Source organism: Podarcis liolepis, assembly GCF_965112155.1.
Source record: "Podarcis liolepis genome assembly, chromosome: 7".
NCBI classification, from domain to species: domain Eukaryota; kingdom Metazoa; phylum Chordata; class Lepidosauria; order Squamata; family Lacertidae; genus Podarcis; species Podarcis liolepis.
In genome coordinates, this window is record NC_139561.1 from 57,524,970 (window position 1) to 57,537,335 (window position 12,366).

At 46.5% G+C, this 12,366-nt stretch overlaps 1 protein-coding gene across 1 annotated transcript in view; it reads left to right on the plus strand.

Annotated features, from left to right (window-relative positions):
- Positions 1-11,980, plus strand: part of PLLP (plasmolipin) — a 16,908-nt gene extending 4,928 nt beyond the window's left edge. The window contains exons 2-4 of the mRNA XM_083511527.1: positions 6,445-6,618; positions 9,299-9,421; positions 10,888-11,980. Of these exons, the coding sequence (XP_083367653.1) occupies positions 6,445-6,618; positions 9,299-9,421; positions 10,888-11,007 (417 nt within the window). The 3' untranslated portion in view covers positions 11,008-11,980. The remainder of the gene's footprint in view (positions 1-6,444; positions 6,619-9,298; positions 9,422-10,887) is intronic.
- Positions 11,981-12,366: the final 386 nt, after the last annotated feature.

Genomic DNA, 12,366 nt, shown 5'->3' on the forward strand with positions numbered 1-12,366 from the left:
CTTCAGAATGGAGAGGTTTGATCTTCTGGCAGTCCCATGGGGACTCTCAAGAGTCTCCTCCAGCACCATAATTCAAAAAGTCATTGTTTAGCTTCATATTGTTTGCAAACTGGGCCTCTGGGACTTTGCCCAGTTCAATCACTGGAAATGTGCAGTATCTGTACAGTTATGTAATTCCACGCTCTGGACTTCCTGATCCTACTGGGGTGGGAGGTATTTTAGATGGTGATGTGTGTTGTGCCACATTCTTGAAATAAGTGGAGCATCTGCCCTTCTGCATTTTGCCCCCCTGCCCCCAGCTTGATCTGCTGACTTGGGCCCCAGACCTCTGCCCCCAAGTCCTGCCCTGGTGGCACCACCACAGAAGCTTGGGGACGGACAAAAGAACTTTTGTGGATGATTTTCTGACTTGGCAACCCACCTGCAGCAGCAGCAGAGTCTGAGGTCAGTGCTCTGCAGAAAGCAGCACAGGCTGGGCTAACGAGGAGTTTGAGCAGACAGAGAAGAACAGTTTCTGACAAGAGCTGAAACTGTGGGTGCTGTTTCATAAGGCTCCATGAGTAGCTCATTAAGGATCTTCTGCCTGTTCCATTCCCCCTCCCATTATTTTACTCAACTTTTTATGTGGAAAAAAATACAAGTTACATCAGGTGTAAAACAAAAGCGTCTGCTTTTATCTTTACAATTAAGAAAAGTGAATAAAGCTATTGTTACAAAAGTTGGGTGCCACCCCCACTCTCTGCTGAGCAATAGCAAGTTTCCCAGGGTTCCAGGCATTCACCCAGGATTAGTAGAAATGACGCAGCAGAGACTGTCATAGCTTTAAGAAATATGGTTTATTCACATATTACATCTTCAGCTTATATGGAGGGAATCCAGAACTTAAAGCATGGTCATTTCAAGATGGGCTTGTTCCTCACAGCAGTGTAACCCTGGAGTCAAACCTGGGCATCTCCCAGCCAGCCTTCAGCCAGCCTCTCCCTTCTTTTTTCCCAGCACACCTTGCTTAAGACACTCTTTTCCTGTCACTTTCCACCCAGTTACCCTGGCAACCTTCTGTCTGCCCAGCAGGAGTGCCAACTTGGCCCTGTGACCGTGGGTGTCCAGGCCCATGGGTGCCATGCAGTGTGCATGGCCCTGGCACCAAAATTTGAGTGCCTGGCACCCAGGAGAATTTGGTGGGTGCTTGGGCACCCAGGGTCCCAGGGAGTTGGAACTAATGCTGCCCAGACCCAAAATTCCTCTTCAATGGGGTGTCAACACCTGTTGTCATGTTAAAGCCTCTATCCCAGGTGAAGCTAATGGCTTGGAAAGGAAGCTTAGCCTGTATTTTTCCACTGGCCTGCAATCTTCCCTTCAATACTCCAAATAAGCACCCAACCATAGGCGCCGACTCCATGGGGCTTGAGGGGGCCCGAGCTCCCTCAAAAATTCGTTTGGGGGGGCTCTGCCCCCCCCAATAATCTCCGGCGCCCCTCCAGCAGAGTGCCACCGCTGCCCCTCCCCCAGCCCAAAATGCACAGGGTCGGGCTGCATGCCTCCTGCCCTCCCTCCCGAGCAAAAGCTCCACCCAATTTCCTTCGGAGCTGATTAATAGGCACAGCACACTCTCCCCTATTCGCTCACGAGGAGGCGGCGCCACTTTATTTGCATATTCATGAGCTTATTTATTATTCATGAGCTTTCCCGGGCCCCCCCAATATTTTTTATAAGTCCGCGTCCCTGCACCCAACTGCCACACCCCAGCTGGCAGCCCCATGATTTTACATCTAGTCCCAGCTGTTGGGCCTCAGGGTCCTAGTGAAGAATAAGGTAGATCTGGCAAGGTGAAGGTCAGCCTATAGAGGAGGATACTTCTTCTGACTTCATGCTTCCTCAAAAAAATACCACCCAGGTGGGCCCTTAGAGGCATGTGGGGGGAGGAGTGGGGCTCTGGGGTAAGTTTGTGTCCCTTCAGATGCCCCTTGCATTATCTCCTAATGGGAGCTTCAGCTGTTGTTCTTTCATGTTTACCTTTGCCGCTGCCTCTTCCTCCAAGGAACTCAGGAGAGTGCATGTGGCTGTTTCTCTCATCCCCATTTTATTTTCACAATAATTCTGTGGGGTTAAGGAGAGAGAGAGAGAGAGAGAGAGAGACCAAAGACTGACAAACTATCTCAAGAAGGTGAGCCTTCATAGTTGAGTGGGGATTTGGTCTCTCAGATTTCTCTGATCATATTCCACAATATCACATTGTTTTGTTTTAAGCACGTGTGTGCAATGTGTATGGTAAAAACACAACTCCAAGGGCTTAAGAACATGTTTTTCAGCTTAGGTTTGCTGTGGTTGCACACCACAGAGGCAGGTTCCATTATCCTGCCCTGTCCTTAATTCGTATTCTTACATGCACCCCACTCCCCGAGTAATGGGAGACTTCAGAGGTGCTAGCACACACCTGTGTCTGGCCTACTCTTCTCCTACCCCAGAATGACATTGCCTCCAATCAGGTGAAGGAGGAAAGTCTGGCCCCTTCTTCTGGAAGCATCACTAGCCAGTAATTTCTATGACAACACACCTGTCCTGGGCCAACTCTTTAGTCATGTAAAAAGATGCTTAATGGACTTGGCTAGGGCCACTTAACAGACTGGTCTGACTCGTTCCTTCTATGTTTGGGGGTGGAATCCAAATATGACATCCATGACAGCACCCCAATTCTATCATGCTATATTTCATTGCTAAGCCGCTCTCATTTTCCCTCCTCCTGAGCAGTTTCTGGGTGCTTTAAGCGCTTTTTATAGTTAATAAGGGTGCCTTTTTATGTGGCGCCAAACCGAACGCCTGAGACAGTTGCCCCACTCTGCTCAATGTTAGGACCAGCTCTGCATGGCACAGAACAGCAAACAGTGACATGGCAAAGGTGGGAGAAAACAGGTGGGATTCACCAATCTCTGCCTGAATTGACAGTTGTAAAAGTATTCATATCCCAAAGCCCTCCCCAACTGACCAGGCACCCAAGCTATCCTCCTCTCCTCTGCACAATGAAAACAGCTGCTATTAGTTGCCCTGCCCACAATTTGTTTGCTTTTTGTTTTGTTTTTTTGCTTCTTTGGAATGTATCCATGAAGGAAACAAAGGGAGCTGGCTCAGTAGGTAGAGAGGAGGGGTGGGGGTGGGGAAGGAGGCAGTGAATGGAAATGTTCTGTGACACTTCCTCAGTGTCATTGCATTATTGCCGTCTGGACTAGAGGGCAATGAAAGTGAGACAAAAAAAACAGGCAAACCAGAACACATATGGTATAAAAAGTTAGAGGGTTTCATGGGCGTGCACTAACTGGACATGCAGCACATCTGCCCCCAAACTTTTCCATATGTAAAAACTATTGAAAGCCTATGACCACCCTGATAGTATTATGGGTATGAATCTTCATAGAATCATAGAGTTGTGAGGGACCCCCTGGGTAATCTAGCCCAACCCCCTGAGATGCAGGAATCACTGCTCAAGAATTCCTGACAAATGGCCATCCAATTTCTGTTTAAAAACCTCCAGGGAATGGAGAGTCCACCACCTTCCAGGGGAGTCCGTTCCACTGCCAAATGGCATTTATTGTCAGAAGGTTCTTCCTAATGTTTAGTTAGAATCTTCTTTCTTGTTACCCGAATCCATCAGTTCAGGTCCTCCCCTCAGGAGGAGTGGAAAACAAGCTTGCACAATCTCCCCAGGGACAGCCCTTCATATATTTGAAGATGGCTATCATTTCTCCTCTCAGTCTCCCCTTCTCCAGGCCGAACATTCCCAAGTCCTTAAACTGTTCCTCATAAGATTTGTTTTCCAGAACCTGTAACATCTTGGTCACCCTCCTCTGCGCACACTGCAGCTTGTCAATAGTCTTCTTAAACCATGGAGTCCACAAATGGACACAGGACTGACCAAGGGTCTGACTAAGGCAGAATAGAGTGGTACTATTACATAATTCTCTTGATCTGGACACTAGACTTCTGTTGATGCAGCTTATAATTGCATTATCCTTTACTGCTGCTGCACTATGCTTGTAGATATGATGCACACAACAGAGGAGGATGCCTGAGGGGTCTCAAAGCCCAGCTGCCACTGCCTCTGGTAACCGCCCGCCTGCAAGGCTGTGAGAGACCAATTACTTCCCTACTTGTTTGCAAACCTGCAGGGCTGAACAGGGCTTCGTCCAACCAGAGATGGGGGAGAAAGTTCATTGTGTTGTTGTTTAAAGGCAGACTTACCTACTTTTTACTTTTCAAAACAAAGTGTAAACTAAAATAGTTATCCTCTGAAATTTGAAGTGTAATTTCTCCAGCCATTTAATGTGCACAAACATGCATGTATTAATGACAATATTATAAAAAATGCATTTTATTATGGGAAATCGCTTTGCAAATATATTAGGATAAATTTGAACTAAGCTGTTCATGAATTTTCATGCGGACTTTCATCCTGTCTTTTTAAATTATTTTTTACAAACTGATATGGACATACAGAGAACTAAACTTCAGATTGAAAAAAGGAGAAGCTGAGAGAAACGAAAGTTGATGTATTGGCCCACCCCTAGCCCACCGCTGTCGTCCTCTTCTCTACACTTCGGTTTGCAGTCAGTATGATGTGGGTCCTACAGAGTGCCTTGCCAGTGCCAGTCTTTCAATAGCCTTTTGTGCTGGATCGTGCATGGCTGTGCTTGATGCCCCAAGGAATGGGCAATCTGATAACTATCAAGCTGGATTTGAAAATAGCTTTATCTTTTTGCTAAAGTTAATATAGCAGGACTAACGACGGAAGTCAGCGGCAGTCAGGCTGCTGCAGGCAATTGGCTGCCATGGGAATATCTCCTTTCTCCTCCCTCCTCAAAAGCAGAACCCCCTTCCCCTCACTTGCCATCAATCACATGCCAAATTTGTGGCTGGCCACCTCTAGTCAAGCCCAGAGCAGAATTTCAACTGGGCATTCTGCCTCCTGTACCAACCACAACATCATCATCAATATATTTCTTTTCTTAATAGCTATTGTGGAGGCAGGGAAGCAGAGGTCTGAAAGAGAAGGCATTGTCCAGACCGAAGCAACAGGAGAGAGCCAGAGTGTTTATGCCAGAGACAATGTCTCTTTGGCCACATAGCGCCTCTTTCATGGCCACCAGCAATGAAAGACTTTTGTGGAGTCACCGGCGGTAAATCAAGCCCCTGGCCAGCTGCTTTAACTGCATCATTCTTCTCCTCCTCTACCTTCTCCCTGTCAGAGGAATAGTAATACTTTGGAGATGATGTGAGGTGTCCTCTTCCTTAACCTGATGCCTCCACTTTCTAAGCTACTTGCCTCCAGCTGGTGAACTCAATGTTCTCTTTGGGGGTGCAGAAACCAACCAGTCCCTGCAAGCTGGGAGTCTGCGCAGTCATTTTCGACTTGTTAATCTTATTTATGGCAACGTTTTCAATGTGCATCTTTGCTTCTTGTTTTTTTAATTTTTTCTATGGTTGCAAGTGCGTTGTGGGCAGAAAATTGCTTGCTTGTTTACTCTCCAGCAGCCAAGGGGCTGGATGACTTAGCCAAGGCGGCAGCAGGAGCAGACAGGAGCTGTGCCCCACTAGGCCCCAGAGCCAGGAAAGAGACAATGGGCAACAAGCCTCTAGGGAGGTATAACATTGCTTCCAGTGACTGAGTAGAAGCCAAGAGTGTGCCTACGTAACCATGGACACAGACACCATGAGGAGGTTTGCAGGCGCCTGAAGTACGTTGCATTGGCGCTTGAGAGAGAATGAAGAGCTTGCGCCAAAGTTGCCAGCTGCCTTTATTCTGCACATCTGTGTCACTAGGAATAAATTCAGTGGAACTGTGTGCCACAGTGAAATGTACCATATTGCGGCAATGCCTGTTTGCCTTGGGAGTGAAGTAGTGTGGTGGGGTTGGAGCTTACCTACTGCCTCTTTCAGATGACATGCACCACAGTTTAAGAAGGGTATTGACAAGCTGAAAAGTGTGCAGAGGATGATGACTAGGATGAGCAAGAGTCTGGAAACCAAGCCTTATTTATGAGGAATGGTTGAGGGAGTTGGGCCTGGAGGAGACGGAGAGGTGAAATGATAGCTCTCTGCAAATATCTAAAGGGCTGTCACATGGAAGATGGAGCAAGTTTGTTTTCTGCTGCTCCTGAAGGTAGGACCCGAACTGAGGAATTTAAATGACAAGAAAGGAGATTCTGACTAAAGAAGGCACTTTCTGCCAGTAAAAGATGTCCGGCAGTGGAATGGACTCCCTCAGAAGCTGGTGGACTTTCACTGGAGGTTTTTCAGCAGAGCTTGGATGGTCATCTGTCATGGAAGCTTTAGCTGTGATTCCTGCATTGCAGGGGGTTGGACTAGATGACCCTTGGGGTCCCTTCCAACTCTGATTCTGCAAAATATCCTTCACTAGCAAAAGTTGTCAATGTCCTTTTTTCTGTTGTGCAGGTGCTGGGATGCCTGGTGTGGGCCCTCATTGCAGACACATATTACCAACCATACCCTTCCTATGGTTGGGTGATGTTTGTCGCTATCTTCTTCTGGCTGGTAACAGTCATCCTTTTTGGGATGTACCTCTTCCAACTTCAGGCGAAGCTCTACATGATTCCTTGGCCTATTGTGGTGAGTACCCAATACCCTTCCTCAGCCTGGGGCCCTTCAGTTGTTTTGAACTACAGCTCCCAGGTGCTCTGGCACACCCTACCCCAAGCCCTCTCCCCCCCACTGTCCTCCAGATGGTTTGTGCTACAGCTTTCAGCTGTGCCTGCCTGAGGGCTGATGGGAACTGTAGATCAAACCACCAGGAGGGCAGTGGGGGTGGCAGGAAGTCTGGCTTTTCATGTTAAGTTCTGGAAGCCTAGCTGCCTCCCTATTTATCAATTTATTTATTTTTTAATGTATGCACTGCTGCATCATAAAAAAAATCAAAGCAGTTTTCAACAGTATATAGGCGACACTCCGTTTATGCAATTTGGCTCATGCACAAGCGTGTGTACACGAGGCGCTAGGAAATCAATCGATCAAAATGGCAGAAAGCCGTGTAAAGGGTAAAAATGGCTTTGTAAATTGACACAAGGGCTTAAAACCTGGCTCAGTAGTAGACAGTGCAACTGTCTTAACCAAGGTGTCACATGTTGGCAGCTATGTGCCCCCATCAGCAGTCTGGCTGCCACATGCTGCCCCAGTTGGAGCTTTCGGGCGAGGCCCAGGGCAGCCCCCCATAGAGTGCATCGCAGTAAACCAGCCTCAAAGATCACCAACATATGAACTTTAGGGAGCACATACTTTAGAGAGCAGCCTTTGTGCCTCTCTTCTGCTGTTAGTGCCCGATTGTAATTTGTGCAGCTTTCACAGGAAAGAGAAAAGGCATTTAAAAGGCATATAAGCCTTTTTGCTCAGGATAGGTTCTGATGTTCACAGGACCAGCTGATGATCTAGTAGAATTAAACAAGAGGTTTATTTCACCTCGTGTTTAAATATAAGCATTGTGGGTTGTAAAAAAAATGCAAAATGGGCCTTAGGGAGGTGATGCTGAATTTGCAGCATTCTAACAGCAGCAGGTGAAGATTGCCCCTGGCACCAGGGACATCAGCTTAGTTGAGTCCTGCAGGAAACAGTTAACAGTCTCCATTTCTGCAGCAGTTCAGCAAGTCCCTTCTCTTCTTCTGTGGAACAGCAAAGTGCCACCTCCCCATTCTGCCAGTCCAGAAGGCAGAGACAGGAAAGGAACAGTGCTCTCATTGTTACACTTTCATAACCAGTATGACTAGAATTCCTACAGCCATCTAAGCAGAAACTGTTGCCAAAATTCCAAAACTGAATGGGCGACTCTTGCAGTTGGTCCTGCGCAAATCAGCGAAGTGTGCACTTGTTTTGGCTACAGAACATCCTAGTTCAAGTGACCTTTATCAATCAGGAACAGATCCACGAAAGGGTCCCCTCCACACAGCTCACTTACAGAGAACTGCATGTGCTTTTTTCATCTAAGATGAAGCCAGACATAAATATTAAGGCTGGTGCAACATGTTGACTGCTTCTAGCTTCACAGTTTGAACGGTGCATACTATCAAATTGGAGGCTACTCTTGCTTGTCTGCCAGTGCTTCAAGAGGACTGCTTTGTCTTTTCTAAAATTAATTTTAATTACTGTGGTTAAAGGACCATTATTCACCTTGTTTTTTAAAAAAAGAAAGTTGGTTTGTTTGCTTTTTAAAAAAATACAGAACTGTTCAGGGGAATGTGCATTCGCTAGCCATTCAGTACTGATGACATTTGACGTCTGCTGCAAAGTTGCATAACCTGAGGAAAGCTGCTGTCATTCAGAGTAAAGATGAATGGTCTAGATCAGGCATCCCCAAACTTGGCCCTCCATATGTTTGGGGACTACAATTCCCATCATCCCTGACCATTGGTCTTGTTAGCTAGGGATGATGGGAGTTGTAGTCCCAAAAGAGCTGGAGGGCTGAGTTTGGGGGTGCCTGGTCTAGATGGACCAAGGGTCTAGCTCAGGTTTGTAACCAAACACAGTAAAGCTGCTTCCAACCCTTAACTAAAATTATTACATCTGTCTTTACCCAATATATATTACATCTGCCTTCTTCACCCAATAAACACTATTATTTGCCTAGTGTTATATATCTGAATCAGAACAATCCTCAGAATCCTTTTCACTAGGATAAGCAAAACTATTGTATCCAATCTCTGAGGATTTGTATCCTAGAATTTTCACCAGTGTGCTAGTTTGTTTGCATTCTCCTTGAACACAGGATGCTACAAGTAAAACCTCTTCATTCCTGGAGGAACGCTGAGGGCAGTGCCATGGCAGCAAACTCATGTACCTGGCTGCTTAGGAGGAAGACTGGGTGTGGGAGAGGCGATTGGAAACACATGCCCATGTCTATCTCCCGGAACAACCTCGTGCGGGGGAGAAAATGGGCATCTTATTGGCTAACACCTGTGAGATCATACAGGCTTCAGTTCCTGTAGCAGCTTTGCAACTTATTTAAAATGTTTGTGCGGAGTTTCTTTTTGTAAGATAAAAGGAAAAAGCACACATTATAAAGATGCAGTCAGTCCCCACCTGAAGCATGAGGGCGAGAGGCAAGAGCAAGATTCAGCTCGTATGCATAAGGCAGGTCATCCAGGTCACCTGCAATTGAACAATCTGCTGTAAGAATTGTCAAGAATGTTAGGAACATAGGGAGATGCTTTTCATTGAGTTGCAGCCCTTCCCCAATGTTCTGTAGGTCTTCACCTTTAGACCTCATGGAATGTCCTCCAAGACTGTCTTCTTTTTCTTCCAGCTAGTGGTATTCAATGTTGCTGCGTCTGTCTTGTATGCAACAGCTTTCATCACAAGCGCGGCTTCTGTTGAGCCATACTCCTGGCCGCACTCACCAGACTACAACAGAAGAGCCTCTGCTTCGGTGAGTTAACCCTTTGCACTTGCATCCCCATTGCACTTGTTGCCGGGGGGGGGGAGGAGGAGGGGGAAGAAACGCCGTCATCCGAAATACGCGGTTTGCTGAATTTCATAATCCAGCGAAGTTGAGTGCACAGACATGCATATGCTAAGGTAAAGGGTGCCTAAGAGTGCACACATTGGTGAAAACAACATACAAAAGTTCTTTAGGGAAAACTGCTTTGCCAAAAAGATGGAATCACATAGAAAAATGTGCAACTTACAGAAAAGTTGCACTAAAATGTTGAGTTTTCATGAGGACTTTTTGTTTAAAAGAACACAATGGTGTGAAAACGTGGCGAACTGAATGAGGGAGAAAGTGAGAATCTGAGAGAACCCAAAATTGACAGCTTCACCTAACCCTGCCCATCAGAATATGAAGGGAGCCTCCAGATGACTCCAAGGCTCCCCTTTTCCTTTTACCATACCTACAGTTATATGACCCCGATTGCCCCCACAGTACTCAGCCCCCACCCCCTGCAATGCCATCTGTAAATATGTGGTGCTAGCTTGCCAGTACATCATTTTGTGTACTCATCCAGAGCTTGCAGTGCCAGCAATGAGGTAACATTCAGTAACTGGGAATCCAGCTGAAGCTACATTATGTGTTCTGTCCTCCTCCCTGGAGTAACTCAGCTCCTTAGTCCAGTGCCAGCCACCAGCATGACGGGTGATGTGTAATGCTGTGTGAACCAGTTTCGGCTAGGCAAGGGCACGCTGGCACACCACCCTCAATTTCCAGGTTATCATTTTGTACTATGCTTTTACTGAAATCCACTGCAGGCTGAAATGGACATAGTTATATTAAATCCATTTAGGACTGAGGTTTTAACAGTTCAGAGGGAGATCCTTCTTTGCATCTCACTTACTCCCTATTTTAAGAACTCAAGGCCGTGGGGTTCTTGAATGTTGTGCTGAGTATTGACATTCTCTTACACCTTGGCTGGAAGCTACTTTTTCTCATGTTATTAACAGCCACCAGAGTGGATGTTTTGAAAGGCTTGAGTGCTGAAACTCAGCTTCTGTATTTGGCCTCTGTCCATATGATCCAATAAATGCCCAGCAGATTTGTGCACAAGACCAGTTCCCATCTCCCCCTTTAAAACTGCTACTCTAGCTGCCAGAAGAGGCAAGCTACTTTTAATTGAGATTTTAAGCAGAAAAGTGGATTGTCTCTACTGCAGGCAGTGGAGATCTTCACAGAAAATGTTGGGTTTATTAGCATTTTCCTACTGAAGCTTTTTTATTCCTCTTCAGCCAAAAAGGCTCCCAGAGGCTTACATAAACTCAGTAGAAACAACCACCACTGCAATCTTTGCCTGCACATTTACAATCTAATCATCATACGATGACTTGGGACCCAGGATGGACCTACAGCTTACTTACCTAAGCTCCTGGGACATTAATGCCCCCGTCTCCTGTCTTTTGCAGTTTTTTGCTTGCCTGGTGATGATTGGCTACGGGGTCAGTGCCTGCCTCAGCATTCGAGCCTGGAGGGGATATGGGAGTAACACAGCAACCAGCCAAGCAACCATTTCTAATCACGCCTGAAAACTGTGGGCCATTTTTAATCAACACACTTGACTGGGTGACAGTGGCTACTGGGGCCTTTGGGTGTTTGGTGTCTTCCCTCTGCCCTTTCCCCTTCCAGACCTAGTACTCTGAATGCTATTCCCAGTCCCAGCTCTAGCATGGCCTTTGCCAAGCATGCTGTATGTGTTTTTAACGCCATCTATAGCTGGTTAAAGCACCCCACCCCACACTATGCACTAATTAGTATCCTCAGGCTGGTCAAGGGCCAGCTGAATCATGGAGCAAACCCAGCAAGAGACAACCCAAGGGCTGGTTCTCTCTCTCTCTCACACACACACACAACTCGTGGCTTGCAGTCAGCACAGGTAACACCCCATTTAGTAATCTCAACATCTCATGCCACTTTTGACCCAATGCTTCTGCAGGGACTGGTCTGTACAAACAGAAATCAAGTGGTTGAAATTAAGGGGGAACCTGCCTTTCCGTACCTTGGCTGCATGTGATCTTATTGCTAAAGGCCACTGCATGTGGTGACCATTCAAAGTTGCAGGGTCAGATTTGTGCCGGCGATTTGACACTCCACAAGCCTGGTGCGCACAGGTATTTACCGCCACTTGATGTGTCAACTGACTACACTGAGCAAGCATCAGGTTCAAAGGGACATCCAAGTGCTCTGAAGTGGGAAGATGGTCCACTGAGCCACACTGTCATCAAGGGATGGACACGCTCCTGTGAAGCAGCCCAGAGGATGCCCATCTCCAGGGACGGCCAAGCCAGCACGTCTCACCAAAAACTAAACCCACTAAAAAAGCAAACCCAGCAGCCTCCCTTTATGCCAGCCACTTGCAGCCATTATGTATATAATGTATAATTATTAACCCAGCGTGTTCCATAGTAGCAAGGATGCTTCTGGTACAAGACCACAGGTATTTTATTTCTAAAAAAATGTTTTGTTTTAAATAAAGTAAATAAATCTTTCACCTTTGTCAAATGAGGGCTTTCCAGCACCGAATTTACTTGGAGAGGCACCTAATTCGCTTCCTTCAGTAGTACAAGTCCACGGGGAATGGCTCTGCCTGTCTTTACTTGTTAAACATTTAGTTGCCAGATATAGCCTAGACAATTCAGGAAGGCATGTGGGTGTCCTGTGTTGGACTGCATTATGCAAGCACAGCAGCCTCATAAACTTTTTCATTGTATGGCTAAGCAAAAAGCAACAAGTTTCCAATCCTTATGAAGTGGGGGCCAGAAGAAATTCCAAAAGGCAGAGTTGGGCTTTGTGACCAAGAGTTTCAAGCACACCAGGTCCAGCTAGCTTTTCACCTTCTATTAGAGACTCTCTTTCTTCCTTGATGGATTTTCCAGGCAATCTCCCAT